Source organism: Clarias gariepinus, chromosome 7 (genome assembly GCF_024256425.1).
Source record: "Clarias gariepinus isolate MV-2021 ecotype Netherlands chromosome 7, CGAR_prim_01v2, whole genome shotgun sequence".
Lineage (NCBI taxonomy): Eukaryota > Metazoa > Chordata > Actinopteri > Siluriformes > Clariidae > Clarias > Clarias gariepinus.
Genome location: NC_071106.1, coordinates 39,342,800 through 39,360,893, shown reverse-complemented (window position 1 = coordinate 39,360,893; position 18,094 = coordinate 39,342,800). Strand labels below are relative to the sequence as shown.

The following is an 18,094-nucleotide window of genomic DNA, read 5'->3' as shown; positions in this document are numbered from 1 at the left end:
AAAGAGAAAAAAAGGCCTCTGAGATGTCCCCATGACTCCCCCTGGCTGGAACCTGTTATCTGTAGAAGATTCTTACTGTTCTACTGTTCTAGATTAAAAAAAAAAGTTGTAGGATTTAAGGGATTGGACCTCTTTTGTCAATCTGTCTTATTTGACAAATCATTATGGCTTTGTAGATGTAAATTGTAAAGGAAGGTTTGGTGTTCAACAAGGTTCTGTTTTAGGCCCGCTGCTTTTTCTCTCTAAATTATTCCTTTGAGTACCATAATTCGTAAGCGTGGTATAAGTTATATGTCTCAGCAAACCTGGATGAGAAAAGCCAGCTTAATAAAGTTGAGCATTGTGTGAAGAACATTAGACAATGGATGCTAATTAACTTTCTGACAAGATTAAAGTTCTGGTACTTGGAACACAATATGAGAAATATAATATCACTACATAATGCAGAAATAGTACTCCAGGCTTTTGTTACTTTTGGATTGGACTACTATAACACCTTACTGTCTGGATACCTAAATTTAGATTAGAGTGAACTGCTAGTGTCTTATGATGCGGCTACTGCAATCAAAAGTTGCAGTTTATTTGGTGGTACTGAATGAACTACCAACGGGGCAGAACTTTTCCTTACAAAGCCCCACAGTTATGGAAATTTTTACAATCTGTGTTAAATGCAGTTGAACAGGTGCACCACTAACAGGCTGTGTGTTAAACAAATCAGTGTGTTTATTTTTGCTGGTATTGAAATTAAACAAAATGAAATGAAATGTCAGGATTAAACAATACAAATTATAACGATTTCTACAAAATCATGATTAATTAAAATTCCTATCTTGGTCTTAACACCAATACAAATAAAGCTGCAGAACACAACTTTTGTTGACAAACAAGGACTAGAAATGCTCAGACGTCTCCAGCAAACAAAAAACAATCAGGAACAAAAAAATTTAAAAATGCTTTAAATTATACAAAAATAACAAATGATAAATATCCAGTATATTGGATATTGTACATGAAAAAAGTAGTCAGTCATTAAAGGGTTGATGAAATTCCTTATTTCACTGGAAGCCACTCTAACGAGCTACAGGTTACGCAGGACAACGTTACGTTAAATACAACCGTCTGTTACTTGAAGGGAGTTTGAGAATTTCAAGTCTTCTCTACATATAAGGCACTTTTATAATCACAAACATCCCTTTCTTGTATCAGTGTGTGTGTGTGATAACGTTTTGTAGGCTAAACTAAAACTACAGCTCAGTACGGCTCTGCTTTTAGGCTTCTGTAGAGGCAGCAGGTGAAAACCATCCCCACGATCTGAAAGACAAAACACACACACACACACACATCATTACAATCATAAACCAACTCCAATGAAACAACACAATCACGTAATGAAGTGTCTGTTAGCTCCCTGACCTTTATTACCAGCATGCTGCATGGATTGTTGGATAAGCACCAATAAATAAATAAATAAATCTCTCACCTGTACACAAGCCACGCCCACTCCCACAGCACCAATCAGCTTCAAGTGGTCCATAATGAAGTTCTCCAGCTTCACAATGCAGCCACCCTGATAACAGAAAGGAGAACAAAACAAAAAGAATACTTTATTAGTCTTTTTATTAGACCTCAGATACATTTTAACCATCAAAATTAATCTATTTAATAACTAAAAGCAGAGATAGAAAGTAACTACATACATTTACTTTGGTACCATACTTAAGTAGAGTTTGCACATGTCAGTATTTTACTTGGGTAGTTTGATTTATTAGTGGATACCTTTTATTTTTACTCCACTACATCCTACAGTAGACCTCAGTCATTTCTACAGTACTTCACTATATTGCATGGTGTTGCATTATGTAACCATATTGGTATGTAGTATTAGAAGCCATAATATCGCCACCTGCTGGGTAATATGCACGATTGAGAGAGGAGACTGTGTTTCTATGACTTAAGGTGAATCCCAATTCTACCCCTTACCCCTACACTTAGCCCTACCCCTCCGTTTGGCGCGTTCACGTGAAGGGGTAGGGGTGTCTCATTTCTCTTTTGGTTGGAGGGGTAGGGCTAAGGGAAAGGGCCAGATAGCCCTCGAAACGAAGATTTTTCGGGACCTCACTTCAAACGAAGGGCTAACGAAATTTTCAAGATGGCCGCTCACTCGAGCAAGCAGACCCGTAAATTTAAAGATTTTTTGCCATTAATAAGGATTTTTATGACAAGTTTTTATTATATGTATATTAATTTTAGTCTTGTGTTTGTGTTTATGGTGATGTTTTGTAAAAAAACGTTTGCAAAAAAAACCGCTAAAGTTTGCTAGCGGATAGCGCCGATTGCGCAATATTACAAAAATATATTTTTATGTCATATACACTTTACTACATGCTACAAACAAATATGAAAGTTCAGTAGCACGGCAGTTTGCCAAACTTTTGATAACGCATTGTTTGTTTTGCTTACGGCCATACTGTATGTGTACATGTAAATGAACGGATACGTATGATGACGTATAACAGTGTTGTAGTGGTGTCCCATTTCTTAGGGGAAATATTTTAACCCTTCCCCTTTCCACTTCGTTTCAAGGGACAAGGGGAAGGGGCGAGGGGTAGGGGAAGGGGTAGGGAAAGGGGTAAGGGGTAGAATTGGGATTGGGCTTTAGACTACTGTAATCTAAAAAAAGCTCTGCACTTTTGATAATTAAGTAGATTTGAAGATTAGTACTTTTGTACTTTTACTTAAGTACACATGTAAAGGCATGACTTTTTAGAGTAAAAAAAAAGTCTCTCTGCCTAAAAGAGTATTTCTGCCTTTACTCAAGTACAGTAGTGGCCAAAAGTTTTGAGAATTACATAAATATTGGAAATTGGAAAAGTTGCTGCTTAAGTTTTTATAATAGCAATTTTCATAATTTTCATAATTAATTTCACTCCAGAATGTTATGAAGAGTGATCAGATGAATTGCATGGTCCTTCTTTGCCCCAAAACTTAATCCCAAAAAACCTTTCCACTGCATTTCATTGCTGTCATTAAAGGACCTGCTGAGATCATTTCAGTAATCGTCTTGTTAACTCAGGTGAGAATGTTGATGGGCACAAAGCTGGAGATCATTATTTCAAGCTGATTTGGTCAGAATGGCAGACTTGACATGTTAAAGTGCCACTATTATGCTTTTTCAAATATTTTCTTTCATGCAGTGTCATGTAGCTGTATGTGAACATAAACTATCTGCACTATCTGTGATGCTGACAGTGCATGATAAATGAATAATAAAGAGTTTTTGTCTATTAAAAAAAAGGATCGGCTCACATTCGCCCAAACTAGTCGTTAACAAATCTATTTTTACTCTGTTACGGATCCACGTCACTCCGTAACATATTTGCATAATATTAGCAACCTTTAAAATGGCATAATTGGGGCACTTTAAAAGGAGGGTGATGCTTGAAATTATTTTTCTTCCATTGTTAACCATGGTGACCTGGTGGGGCGTGCAGCGTCCACCATCCAATAATAGCAAAAACATAGTGGCCAGGTCACTACTTGATGCTGATGGAGAAAACGGTCCTGACTCGCTCCTCCAAAACACCCAAAAGTGGCTCAATAATATTTAGATCTGGTGACTGTGCAGGCCATGGGAGATGTTCAACTTCACTTCCATGTTCATCAAACCACTCTGTCACCAGTCTTGCTGTGTGTATTGGTGCATTATCATCCTGATACGCGGCACCTCCTTCAGAATACAATGTTTAAACCACTGGGTGCACAGGGTCCTGCAGAATGGTTCTTATTTTACGCTGTGTTACACATTTAGAAATTACGTCCTAAAAAAACAACGAAACAAAGAATCTCATCTCATCTCAGCGCTGATGAACATAATATTTAACTCACAGAGGCATTTAGCGTGTTAGCTAAATCCAAGTGCTGCTTTTGAACAGACAAAAATCTACCTGATTATTAATTGTGTTCAAAACACCAACGCAGTCCTTCCAGATCCATAGCCATGTAACAAACTCACTAACAACAATTTCAAATGGACAAACAGTTTGCAGCTCTGACCTAAGATCATGAGTGCCATCGCTGCCCCTTGCTGGACAAAAATATAGTGATTGTTTTTCGGAGAGAAAAGCCAAAGAAACTCTCCTGTGTCCCCTCACCTCCACTTTGTAAATGTTAGAGGGATGGACTCTGCGTCCACACCCGTCCGTCTGAGTCTTACAGCAGCTGTCTGGTACCTCTCTCATCTCTGACTCACCGGCGCGGACCCAAACGCTCTCGTTCCAATCTGTTGAGTTGTTGCTGCCACAGCATTTAAACTGCAAGAGAAGTGAAACAAACGATCAAATAAAACAAATAAAACCATCACTAATGTTCACACTGCTCCACAATTAAAACCAACAATTAATATATATTTTTTTTACCTCTTGCTGTAATTTATCCACAGCCTGTGTGATGTGGTCTTGGTCCGGCTGCTTGTATTTGTTCACCATGGTGTTCTTCAGGTTGTTCTTCAGCTCATCACTCAGCTGGACACATTGGGTTAGATTTTGTAATATACTAGCTTCAAAAGAAAATCTCTAAACATCTCAAATACATCTAGCGCTGGTGTTTTGTTAAAAAAAAAAACTAAACATTGTGATAAGAGCAGATGTGGGACGTTACCTGCTGGTAGTAGATGTAGGCCAAAACTCCAGCCAGGATCTCCAGGAGAAAGATGCAAAGCAGCAGGACGAAATACTAAAACAGTACAGAGACAAACAACAAATTACTTGGTCGATGTGACTAAAAACAAACACTGTCTGGAAATGAGCCTTGTCTCAGGTTAAGATGTGTTTCCTGTTTTTTTTTGGGGGGGGGGAACAACCTCATGTACTGTAAGACTCGTGTTAATTAGGCATGTTAATGATTACTCTTGATTGATTAGCAATTAATTGTAATTGACTAATTGTAAAAAAAAAAAAAATACTATGCATTTTAATTACATGCATTTTTTTTTTTTTACTTTTTTCACGTCTGAAAATTTTAATTTCTCTGTGGCTATTAAATTGTTAACCACAAGAGGGCTTACAGCACTTACAGCTCACAACAGCCTTTTAGGAAGCTTGTTTTTGAATCAGGAGAGAGAAGGAGAGACTGCAGGATTATTGAAAACCATATTGTTTTTATTTTATGTTTGCAAATTATTTTCACTTCACTAACACGCCCTATGTATTGTAAGATATTTTATATATTCATTGTTTGAATAAAACTCTTTTTTAATTATTAAAGTTAACCTGACAAAGACATTGCGGTGGCGCCGGACTTCAAACTGCTCCTCAATCGCACCAGATTATGCTTGTGTTACCTAATTAGATTCGCCTCTCTGGTTCAGACAAGCTCCGCCCCCTAGTGGCTGACTCACATATCATCTATACTCACATCTGAGATCTGAATACCGACGTGTACAATTTCAGCTCTCAGCTCTGACTCACTAATTTCACTCTTTCTTTCTTTCTCTCTCTCTGTTTGTGTGTGTAAGGCAAAACCCATTTGTCTGAACTAGCAAGAACATGTGCAGGGACAGCGAGACGCATATTTCTACCTGCCGTGACCTGCCTAAAATGTCTAATGTAGAAACAAAGAGAGAGAGCGAGAACTAGAGAAAGACCTCTAATATAAACTTACTCCCATTATTAATGATTTGCGAATATATAAACAGAAACGGCTCAGTTTGGGTCTTTCTGTAAATCCAAAAACATTACTTTACTACCAAGTTCTTCAGTTCTTCGTAATAATACAAACTATTTTGTCAACTTTCAACCCAAAATACAAAAATTCAGTGAAGACAAAGAGCCAATTGTCTCGTTTGGTTAATGATTCTGCAAGATCAGATGATTCTTCCTCTTTGTTTTCAGTATTTTCCTCTGCGGTTAGTAAGAGCTACTTATACATGTGATTAACGCCCTCGCCTCAGAGCAGTACGGAATTTTATGACCGCCTGGCCAAAAAAACTGAGAGTAACACACACTTCATTTAACCTCCATTAGCTATGATTAAAGCACATCCTGTATGTGATGTCCAGTCAACGTGTGAAAATTATTTCTCATGCTCACAGAACCAAACTCTCCTGCAATATGCCTGTAACATCAGGGAAGATGAAACCCTCCATAGATTTGATAACCTGGTGATTCAGTACATTCAGGTGGTCAGCTGACTTTATTTTATTGCCCCATAACGTTGCTGAGTCTAGACCTGAGTAACTGATCATAACACTGTCTCCAGAGGCTTGTACAGAGGACACTATGCATGATGGGAGCATCGTTTCATGTCCTTCCCTTCTTAACCTGACACGCCCATCACCCTGGAATAGGCTCAATCTGGATTCATCAGGTCACATGACTTTTTTTCTATCACTCCAAAGTCCATTCTTTATGCTCTCTAGCAAACTAATGCTTAATTCTAATTACAAGTGGTTTTCTTATGGACACACAGCTGTTTAGTCCCAATCCTGTGAGTTCTCATCGCACTGTGGTTACCATACGTTTAAGTGAGCACCACTCATAATTGTTTTTTTTCCCCGACCACATTTCTTTTACAAAGTTATCCCCATTCCAGACATTTCAAATCTCTTTAGTGTTTTCGCAGTGTGGTAGGAGCAGTTCACACTCTCCTGACTTCCTTCGCCCATCCTTTCAGCGCTAATTTTCACCAGGTGATGATCACTCATTGTGGAAACGGATAGAGAAATAGAAAAATGCCAGTTGTCTGACAGGTTTTAAAGGATTAAAAACTACTAAAAGTCTCTAATAAGCACCTTAATGCTTTTTGATGGTGTGAATCTTTTGTCCTGAACAAAGTGACACTGGTTTTCCTGTGCGCCATACTTAAATCCAGTAAGAGGCGGTATTGGACCACATGCTCATAAAGTCAAAGAAAGACTACACAGAAGAATAAGCTATACTCTCACATATTTGCAAAAGATAGATGCGGTTTATATTTTCCTCGAAGGATTTGGTGTATTTTAAGGGGTTTGTCAATTTTAGACCACATTTGTAAGTTTACCTAAATAATTAAAAAAGTGTGAATTCAATTCTGGACTGAAAAACTGATAATGCAAAAAATCTATTAAAACACACGGACCTAGTCAGAGCAGAGTCTGATTTATTTTAGCCCAACATGAGGAAGTGACTGAAACCCTTCAAAGCACAATCTACCAGTTTTCATGGACAAAATTTTCATAAATTACTTAACACGTGATCATGTGATCCATTATAGCTGCAACAGCTTCCTGATCCAGTCATAAGAATGATCTCTAATAATAATAATCTGGTCAATAAAACTCATTTCATGTTTAAAAATATGTCCATTTAATTTTGTGTGTGTGTTTCAGGTCTCACCACTCTTAGAAGTCGTCTTCTCTCCTTAAAGGTGGCACAGCAGCCCAGAACCCCCGTTATCATGACGATGACCCCAGCCAGGCATAGGATGTAGGCCGAGATTGCGTAGATCCTAGAGGACAACAGGCTGATGTAGTCGCTCTTCTTTACCAGTGTCCACAATCCTACAGCCAAAACACCGCCTCCTGCCAGCTAGGAGGGCAGAGAAAGACGTGTTTTTTAAATGTGCATAAAATCAGGAAAAAAAGTAAAAGCTAATTTACTGCCTTCATCTTAGGAGGAGTGTGCTTTACAGGTGCAAATTAGTGGGTGGAGCCAACGTAAATAAAATCAGTTCTTTATATAATGTGACAAACGTGTGTTCTAAGGATTAAAAAGTCTAGAATCTCATTTTGGTCATGTCTGAGTCTAGATAAAAATAATTAATTTAATTGGAATTAATTTCCAATTGCAGTTTTCAAATGATCTCGTTATATACGAGTACTTAACTAGACAGGCATAAGAACAGAGGCGTCAAGTCGTCTCCAAAAAGGGCCGGAGTATGTGTGTGTGTGTGTGCAGGTTTTCATTCCAACAAATTAGAAGTTTGTTCTGTGCATTAGTAGGATAAATATGGAGGCAGATCGGTCTCATAAATAATTCACACCCAAGACACAATGTTCACGTGCGTAACCCAATTCACATGCGTAAAACCCAATTCATGTGCACGAAAAAAATATATATTCACAAAAAAACACCTTCACGTGCATAAAAAATATATACATATTTACGTTATACAATTCACATATGTACAACTGTGTAAAAAAATTTGAATGTTTAAAATTGACGAGTGCATCATGGGCTGTGCATGTGAAAAACCATTTACGTGTGTGAATATCGCTGGATTTGTGTGTGTATTTTTGATAAAAATCAAAAATATGTCACTCGTATTCTCTAGCCAATCAGATGCGACCTCACCATTCAACCAATCACAGCCCTCCAAGAACACTACAGTAGCTCAGCTTTGCAAACCTTTTGAGTTAATTACAACGGAAATCAAATTTTACAGACTCTAACCAAGAACAGGATGCACGTCGAAGTTATTACTTTATTTCATAATGTTTAATTAATGAACTTTGCCGAAAATAAGACAGTTAACCACTTTATCATCTTTATAAACACTTCACCCTCATTACTTGTTTGTCAATCAAGACAATTACAGTTTTTAATTTGGAGAATAGATGTTTCTATGGGTCACAGGGTTTTCTATTTTACCACTAGATTTGCTGTTATTTTATTAACAGCTCAAATGTGTATAACATAATGGATTAAAGCTTGCAAAGCCAGTCACTGAGCCAAAGAGTGATTGTCAATTATAGGTATTATTAAATAGTTTCACGAACAGTCTCACAGTGGACCAATACCAGCAGCTTACATGGCACCCCGGACCATCACTGACTGTGGGTACTTGACACTGGACTTTAGGCATTTTGGCATTTCCCTCAGCCCAGTCTTCCTTCAGACTCTGGCACCTTGATTTCCGAATGACATGCAAAATTTGCTTTCATCCGAAAAAAGTACTTTGGACCACTGAGCAACAGTCCAGTGCTGCTTCTCTGTAGCCCAGGTCAGGCGCTTCTGACGCTGTTTCTGGTTCAAAAGTGGCTTGACCTGGGGAATGCGGCACCTGTAGCCCATTTCCTGCACACGCCTGTACACGGTGGCTCTGGATGTTTCTACTCCAGACTCAGTCCACTGCTTCCGCAGGTCCCCCAAAGTCTGGAATCGGTCCTTCTCCACAATCGTCCTCAGGGTCCGGTCACCTCTTCTCGTTGTGCAGCGTTTTCTGCCATGCTTTTTCCTTCCCACAGACTTCCCACTGAGGTGCCTTGATACAGCACTCTGGGAACAGCCTATTCGTTCCGAAATTTCTTTCTGTGTCTCACCCTCTTGCTTGAGGGTGTCAATGATGGCCTTCTGGACAGCAGTCAGGTCGGCAGTCTTACCCATGATTGCGGTTTTGAGTAATGAACCAGGCTGGTTTTTTTTTAAAAGCCTCAGGAATCTTTTGCAGGTGTTAAGAGTTAATTAGTTGTTTCAGATGATTAGGTTTATAGCTCGTTTAGAGAACCTTTTCATGATATGCTAATTTTTTGAGATAGGAATTTTGGGTTTTCATGAGCTGTATGCCAAAATCATCAATATTAAAACAATAAAAGGCTTGAACTACTTCAGTTGTGTGTAATGAATCTAAAATATATGCAAGTCTAATGTTTATCAGTACATTACAGAAAATAATGAACAATAATGAACGAATAATGAATTAGTTAAAAATGTTGATTTATCCCGTAATAATAAGTAAAGCCTTGAGTCTTGTGGGAAAATTAAGTTTAGTGTAAAGAATAAAAAATCATGGCTCCCCATTTATCCATTCATGCAGCTGGGAGTGAATTATCAATAATTATAAAAGACTGTTTCAACAGGTAACAAGAGTTAATTGATAAAATAAAATAACACCAGCATTACATAGCAGCTGGCAAAACTTATATATATATATATATATATATATATAATATACTCAGCAAAAAAAGAAACGTCCCTTTTTCAGGACTGTGTATTTCAACAATAATGTTGTAAAAATCCAAATAACTTTACAGATCTTCATTGTAAAGGGTTTTAACAATGTTTTCCATGCATGTTCAATTAACCATAATCAATTAATTAACATGCACCTGTGGAATGGTCGTTAAGATACTACCAGTTCCCCAGTACCAGCAATACTGGGGATTTCAAAACTATAAAATAACACATATGGAATTAGATAATTACGTAACAACAAGAAAAACAACAATTAGTTGTTATTTTAAGACACAGAGGTCAGCCTTTCTGTAATAGTTCTTGCAAGAACAGTATTGTCAAGTGCATTTGCAAAATCCGTTAAGCACCATAATGAAACTGGCTCTCATGAAAGCCATCCCAGGAGGGCGAGGCCAAAACCTGCTCAGTTCATTTAGAGTTATCAGCCTGAAAAATGACCAAATAACGGCAACTCAGATTAGAGGCGTTATAAAGTCTTTACAGAGCAGAAGTAGCGGAAACATCTCACCATTAACTGTTCAAAGGAGATTAATGCATTTTTTGAACGCCTTCAGCATTCCTTTACAATGTAGAAAGAAATAAAAATCAGGAACGATCATGGAGTTAAAAAGTGACCCCAAACTTTTAAACGGTAGTGCATATATATATATATAATATATATATAATATATATAATGTCTGATCCACTGACGCTGTATGAGGCACCAATAACCACCAGCTCCTGTCTGCAAATTAAAAGTAGGTAGTCAATGTTCAGTGGCTGTGTCTCTCCAAGACATGAACCAAACCATCATGAAGTCATTAAAGAATGTACAGTACTGCTGGAGAGATTCCTAAATTGTGAGAAAAACTGTAAGAAACATGTAATGAAGGTGGTGTGTTTCGGGGAAGTTCATTAATGAAACATTATGAAATAAAGTAATAACTTAGACGTCCATCCTGTTCTTGGTTGAAGTCGGTAAAACTTGATTTCCGTTGTAATTAACTCAGACTGCGCAAAAGGTGTGCAAAGCTGAGCTACTCGAGCGCTTTTGGAGGGCTGTGATTGGTTTTTGGCTGTGATTGGTTTTTGGCTGTGATTGGTGAGGTCGCATCTGATTGGCTAAAGAGTACGAGTGACGTATTTTTAAGACTTTGCTGGCACGTTGGAGTCAGGAAAGTCTCAAAAATACACACACACAAATCCAGCGATATTCACACACGTAAATGGTTTTTCACGTGCACAGCCCATGCACATGCACTCGTATATTTTAACCATTAAAAAAAATTTACACAGTTGAACATATGTGAATTGTATATTATGAATATGTATATTTTTTTATGCACGTGAATGTGTTTTTTTGTGAATATATATTTTTTTCGTGCACATGAATTGTGTTTTACGCATGTGAATTGGGTTACGTGTGAAAATCGTGTCTTGGGTGTGAATTATTTATGAGACCGATCTGCCTCCATAGATAAATGTGTTCTGATTAAAGATGCACCATTCAATGAGATTAATGGCAGAATAGGACAGAGCTCATTATGACCAGCCACGCCCAGTGATCTGTCTCACACGCCGCCCAATCCGAGCCCATCGTGACCCCCCCTCCCCTCCACCGGGTAGCTCACCAGAATTTTTTTTATTAAATAAAAGTTTCAAAAGTATTTGTGTATGATGCCAATTACAGTTCTTTGAAAGAAAGAAGATAAGAATAAAATATCCAAGTATGGATCCAAAGTTAGCACTGTTTGCCAGAATGAGCACAAGGGTACCTTGGGCACTTGTCGATACAGAGTTCCGATACAGAACCCGAGCAAAACTTTAACAGAACATTTTGAAACGACCCCCATCTAAAGCAGAGCATCAGACACACCTGATACAGCTTTAACCCCTGTGTGTTACCCTTGATTCTGTGCTGAATGTAGAGCGCCCCTCTGTGGGGGGAACTCATCATCACTCTAATCTGTAAAATTAAAGTGATGAGAGACGTCGGGCTGACGCTGCTGACGGTCCAAATATCAGCTGCTTAGGTCGCAAGACACATACTCAGCTCAGGCTGTACGTTAACATAGATATTAGTACTGTGACATCATTGTGAACCAGGTGGCGTGGCTCACTTCCTTCTACACAGATTATTAACTAACTAACTGCACCAGGACGGACCGGTCCACCATCTTATATTCATAAAATTCATTCAAAATTCATAAATTAATAAAATATACATATCTCTCTCTCTCTCTCACACACACACAGACACACAGGTACACTTACCCAGAAGGTGAAGTTAAACATGAACAGAAGGTATTTCAAGCACACCGTGCCACACGGGTCCTTCTTCTCTGTGTTTACGCCCATGCTGAAAGGAGACAAGGAGGGAGGAAGGTGAGGTACCGTACACACAGGAGAGCTGCTTCAAATATCTAACCTCTGACTTACACCATATTCGAAGTGAATCAAAATCCCTTGCAGTGTGTTCACTCTTGCACCGCGCGCACGCACACACGCACACACACACACACACACACACCACCACAGGCTTTCCCCAACGAAGCTAGCAGTGTGTGGTGTGTCTGAACAGAACCCGGGGTGCGTGGTCCTCACTCACAGGGATTTACACACCCCGGATTCTGTTTCAAACACACACTGCTAGCTTCATAATTTAGTTTGGCAGAACACGGTTCTGCCAATATTCACCCTTGCTCATAAATAAATGCACTCTGCCCGATATTTCTTCTGTAAGGACGCAAGTAAAAGGGGAAACTCATCTGTGTATACGATCACCTGGTTCTCACATACACACAATCTGTGCTTTTACGTTTGCGTGCAAATTTAGTGCAAATAACAGTCTCTTGGCAGCACCTTGTTAACTCTGCATGACTCGTTAACCCCTCGCAGCCTCACACACTTCATCATCTCACAGATTTTACTCATAAAGGCATTTTACAAGACATTTTTGCGCTACAATCTTTTTTCTTAATATAAATAAATTGTTTGGTTATGCTGTATGAAAATCTTCTGTACAAATAAAAGATGGTGATTCAATCTCACCACTGTGTGATAAGTGTGACTCAGTCGAGGGATTTATTTATTCGTTGCTGTGTGTTTTGCTGAGGTTTTCTCTAATTAGATATTGAAGGAAGGAGTCTCCAGTGTCAGAGGCAAAGCTGTGAGCTTTCCAACACAACATCAGTTGTAACAAAAAAAACAACAACAAAAAAAAACCACGGATAAATGTTACGAATTGTAATTGAAAGAGGAAACACACGAGGACGTGCTGTGAGAGGAAAAATTATCAACTTCATTAGTTATATATGTGTTATAACTAGGGATGCACCGAAATGAAATTCTTGGCCAAAGCCGAATAATAATGAAATGCTTGGCCGAAGGTCGAAGGCCGAATACCGAACGCGGTGTTTCGCATTTTTTTCCATTTATTTTGCCAATTTATATTAATTATTTATTAAATAGTAAAAATTTGCTTTTTACTATTTTGTGTTGCTTTTCCAGCAGATATTATACAAACAAAGCACAATATAACTTAAAATAAATAAATTAGTAAAATAAAAAAATATTTTAATTTGGCCATCTTTGAAGCCCCCCTTCTTGAATAGCCTATGTAAGGGCTATAACTGACTGCTGAAAGAATCTAACTCTGTATGTCTACAACAACAAATGTGCATTAAATAGTGCAAAAAATGTGGATTCGCTGCTGCTGTTGCCGTAGCCGCCGCCGTGTCTTTCTCGTACTCTGCATGATGTTCGGGGTGTCTTGATTTAAAGTGATAAATTAAACTTACGTGCTGTACGTTTTTGCAGATGCACCCCCCCTGGACAATTCAGCAAAACAGTGTCTGCAAACGGCCGGTTTTGTCTCTTTCTCTGAGACTTTAAAGTGCTTCCACACTGCTGACATGTTTGCTGCATAAAGCGCGCCTCTCACTCTGCGCGGGTTACTATTTGATCGCGTCATTAAAAACGTCATTGTTCGGCAAAATTTATTCTGCCTTTTTACTCATTCGGAGTACAACACCGAAAGTGCTTTTTTTGCCTATTTTCGGCCGAATAATTTCGGTTGCCGAACATTCGGTGCATCCCTAGTTATAACGACGGCACTTTACTTTTGTGGATGAGTAAATCCACTAACAGGTTAAAGCAAATCAAAGATTACGCAGTCTCCCTCTCTCTCTTTTCCTCTCCCTTTCTCTCTAACAGATGAGTAAATTCAGTAACGAGTTGAGGCAGATCAAAGATTGCTGAAATGATTATTCCTGAAGGAACACAGATTACTCTCTCTCTCTCTCTCTCTCTCGTTTAATAAACTTGTAGAAGTGATGTAAGTCTGAGATTATGTATATCCTTATTGTGAGTCTGGATCTTTAAAGAATAACTGTTTACAGTGTGTCTAGACGTATACACACCTGAGGAGATCACACACCTAAGGAGAATACACCCCTGATGAGAACACACCCTGTGTGAGTGACTGTACTGTAGGTCACACTTTATCAGATTTTACTGAGTGGAAAAGGGATTTTCCCCTCTTCTATATCCCTCCGTCTTACCATCTCTCCGCTCACTCCATTTCCAGACAGCCCTTTCTCATTACACACACATACACACACACACACACACACACGCAGTCCCTGTACCTTCCAAAATCACACAAACCACTTGAGTCAGATTTATTCATGTGTTTTCTCAGCCTAAGTTGTTTTGTGAGGTTTTGAAATCTTGAGTGTGTGCTCACACTGACACTGTAGACTCCTTCCATAAATCTTAAATAATAGCCGTCTTCTTCCTTTAAAAACTTTTCATACATGCAATGCAGTGCACTCTACACATCCTTATGCATGAGCCGTTACTATGGAAACAACACCAAGAGCCATTATAAATCAACACCTTCTAACCAATTTAATAAGAATAAGATGAACAAGAAAAAGACGACGAATTTTACTAAAGCTGATAAAATCTTCCATTCCATTACAGATTTTCCTTAAACATGCACTAAAATCTCTAAACTGTAACAAACATCAAAGCAATTTTTATTAACTGAATAAAATCTTGAAAAATAAACATAAAAATTTCACTAGAATGGTAAAATGGAGTAACTGACTAAATGACAAAGCGAAAAATTGAGCCAAATAAATAAACAAGAAAGTAAACAAACAAACAAAGTACGCAAGATGAATTAAGGTTTATTGTTAGATGTTATCATGTCTTCTTCTTTTATCTGACTTTTTAATTTTATAAAAGTTTATTGGTGCTGTACAAGATTAAAAACTTACTGATGCAATAAAGAAATTCCAGCCGATTAAAGCTCACTTTCAGATTCCTTAGGCAAGGTCAGTTCGTGTATACAAGTGTTTTTAAGATAAGTAAATTTGGTGTTTTGTTTATTTGTCCCAAGTTTAATGTAAAAGCAATGATAAAAAACATGTCCAGTGATGTGTTATCGTCTTAAAGCTCAAACTGTAACAGACCACATCAGTTTAATTAACTCAAAGTTTTAGATTAGAATACTTTTGTCATTCCTCGTGCATTTCTTGAAATGTTACTTTTTTGATCAGTAAAATAATATTTAATTAAAAATGTGTGACTGAACTATGAGTTTTTAAATGACACCATCTTTGTTTTAGGTGACACACATTTTCTATTTTAGATACACATTATAGATGGGGAAAAAATGTATTCAGTTTGAATCTGATAGCTTTTGTGTGATGATTCACATATCGCCACACCGACTCCAAAAACGATTTTTTTTGTTTAAAGTATTTTTACTTTTATAATAGAGACGAGCCGGTCAATCGGACAGTGAGCAAAATCGTCTGGTTTTCAGTGTGACCGGCCGTGACCAGTGATCGGCTGATCAGCCTCAGATATAAACCATTCTGTACTGAGCGCAGAAGCTTTGTAAGTTTAGAAATAATAGTTAGATATTATAAAAGTGATAAATAAAAGTGCTCAGTAACAATGTAGCTATGTGTTTAATTTACTTTAAAGGAAAATGTTAAACTCTTGTATTAGAAATCAGTTTGCATTGTTTAATTGCTGTGCTTGGGTTTTAAGTGAGAAAATTAATTAAGTAACTAAGTAACTAAACTAAACTAGGAAAAAAGGTAATAGTGCATTATTTATTCTCTCTCTATATATATATAACATTTCTTAGGTTTAGTTAGTTATAATTTCGTTAATATAATGACAGAAAACTGGAATATAAATGAATATAAATGACAGAAAACTGGTCAACTGACCACATGTAAGAAAATTAATTTATTGTAATTCTATTGTATATGAATAATAACTTCAAATCTCTCTCTCTCTCTCTCTCTCACACACACACACACTACTTCGACTAATTATTTCTAAGAGTAGATCAATCATCGCCGGAGTCAGATAAAAAAAAAACGTAGAAGAAGAAAAACGCTAACGCTAATGATTTCTTGCTAACGGAGTCAATGTTTTCTCTTCAAACTACAACCTTCATCATCATTATCATCAACATCTCGTATTCCTGTGTTTTATTAGATTTACAAATCGCGAGTAACTCGTGTAGTCAGCCTAGGTGTTAGCTGAGGTGTTAGCTGAGGCGTTAGGTAGCATTAAAGCCGTTAGCCGGAGCGCGAGCTGTAGCTCGAGGCAGCGGATTCCTTACCTGAGAGATGAGGCGCGAGGCAGCAGCTGTCCTGAGGAAGATCAGTCCAAATAAATAAATAACCAGTATATTTACAGACTTTTACTAAAGTAAATAAAGCCTTCCTCTGGTAAAGATCTGTAAAAAAATAAGCGGAGTAATGACCTAAACTCCCTCAGAGTTACACACAGTAAACCCCTCTCTCTCCGCTCAGGTACACGGCTCTGCACACCACCCCGCAGCCCCACCCCGACCCGGGCAAAGGGGGCGTGGTCACATGGAGGATACGCCCACTCCCAGAAAGTGATTGGCTCATCTCCTTCTCAGTCAAACTGAGGGAGTGAATCACTTGACATGAACATGTTAATAAACCGACTCTGAATCGACTCCGAAAAACGAACCGTGTTTCAGATTTTTCGTTGTGTAGTTAAAGATGTTTTCAGTTTATATTTTACTTTCACTAAATCTACAGTAATTTTATTAAATGACTATGTGTTAATGATGAGAATATTGAGCTCCTCCCCTCTTTCAATAACTTGAAACAGTACAAAAGAGAATACAATGATTAATATTAATGTATAATATATTAATTAACATAAAGACAAAGAACAATAAAGTATCTATATGAATAAAATTGAGGTTTTGTCCGTACATTGGTCAGAACTCGCTTTTTTATATCTATCTATTTTTATGCATACCAGAAAACCCAAAATTTTCCAAAAATTTCTCTGTCCATCTGCCTCCGTGTCTGTCTGTCTGTCTGTTCATCTGTCCGTCTGTCTGTCTGTCTGTCTGTACGTCTGTCTGTACATCTGTCTGTTCATCTGTCCGTCTGTCTGTCTGTCCGTCTGTCTGTCCGTCTGTCTGTCTGTCTGTCTGTCTGTCTGTCTGTCCATCTGCCTCCGTGTCTGTCTGTCCGTCTGTCCGTCTGTCTGTCCGTCTGTCTGTCTGTCCGTCTGTCTGTCTGTCTGTCCATCTGCCTCCGTGTCTGTCTGTCTGTCTGTTCGTCTGTCCGTCTGTCCGTCTGTCTGTCTGTCTGTCCGTCTGTCTGTCCATCTGTCTGTCTGTCCGTCTGTCTGTCTGTCTGTCCATCTGCCTCCGTGTCTGTCTGTCTGTCTGTCTGTCTGTCCAGCCAGACTTTGTTGCAGCATCACACAAAACTGTCTGTGTCACCAACACATACTTACACTAATAAATGGAAAATCAGTGTAAGGAATGTTCCTTTGGTTTTTAATCACTTACATCACACGTTTGTATGTTATAAATTAGGATGTAATAACATTTAGAAAATGTTAATTTATTATATAACACTAGAATTCTACAAAAGAGAGCATGTTCTGGGTTTTTGTGTAACAGAAATTTTATCATTTACATTTGGCTTTACCTGTTCAGGGTGTTGCTTTATTATATTATTGAATTGTTCAAAGAGGCAGCACAATGCTGTAGTGGTTAGCACTGTGGCTTTGCACCTCCAGGGTCCGGGTTCGATTTCCGTCTCTTGGCTGTGTTTATGCAGTTTGCATGTTTTCCCCATGCT

The 18,094-nt window shown here is 38.2% G+C and overlaps 1 protein-coding gene across 1 annotated transcript; it reads right to left on the bottom strand.

Annotated features, from left to right (window-relative positions):
- Positions 1–747: 747 nt before the first annotated feature.
- On the bottom strand, positions 748–16,772 carry cd151l (CD151 antigen, like). Its single transcript, XM_053500575.1, has 8 exons — positions 16,579–16,772; positions 12,201–12,285; positions 7,371–7,562; positions 4,657–4,731; positions 4,416–4,520; positions 4,152–4,310; positions 1,481–1,567; positions 748–1,311 (listed from the first exon to the last, which is right to left on the bottom strand). The coding sequence occupies exons 2-8, from the start codon at positions 12,282–12,284 to the stop codon at positions 1,252–1,254; spliced, it is 762 nt and encodes a 253-aa protein (XP_053356550.1). The 5' UTR covers position 12,285; positions 16,579–16,772; the 3' UTR covers positions 748–1,251.
- Positions 16,773–18,094: the final 1,322 nt, after the last annotated feature.

Excerpts from the sequence above, each read along its gene's own strand:
- cd151l (XM_053500575.1), bottom strand. The coding sequence starts at position 12,284 with ATGGGCGTAAACACAGAGAAGAAGGACCCGTGTGGCACGGTGTGCTTG. Across the intron at positions 4,311-4,415 it reads TGGATAAATTACAGCAAGAG|TTTAAATGCTGTGGCAGCAA; the intron begins GTAAAAAAAATA and ends CTTCTCTTGCAG. Across the intron at positions 1,568-4,151 it reads CTAACATTTACAAAGTGGAG|GGTGGCTGCATTGTGAAGCT; the intron begins GTGAGGGGACAC and ends TTCTGTTATCAG.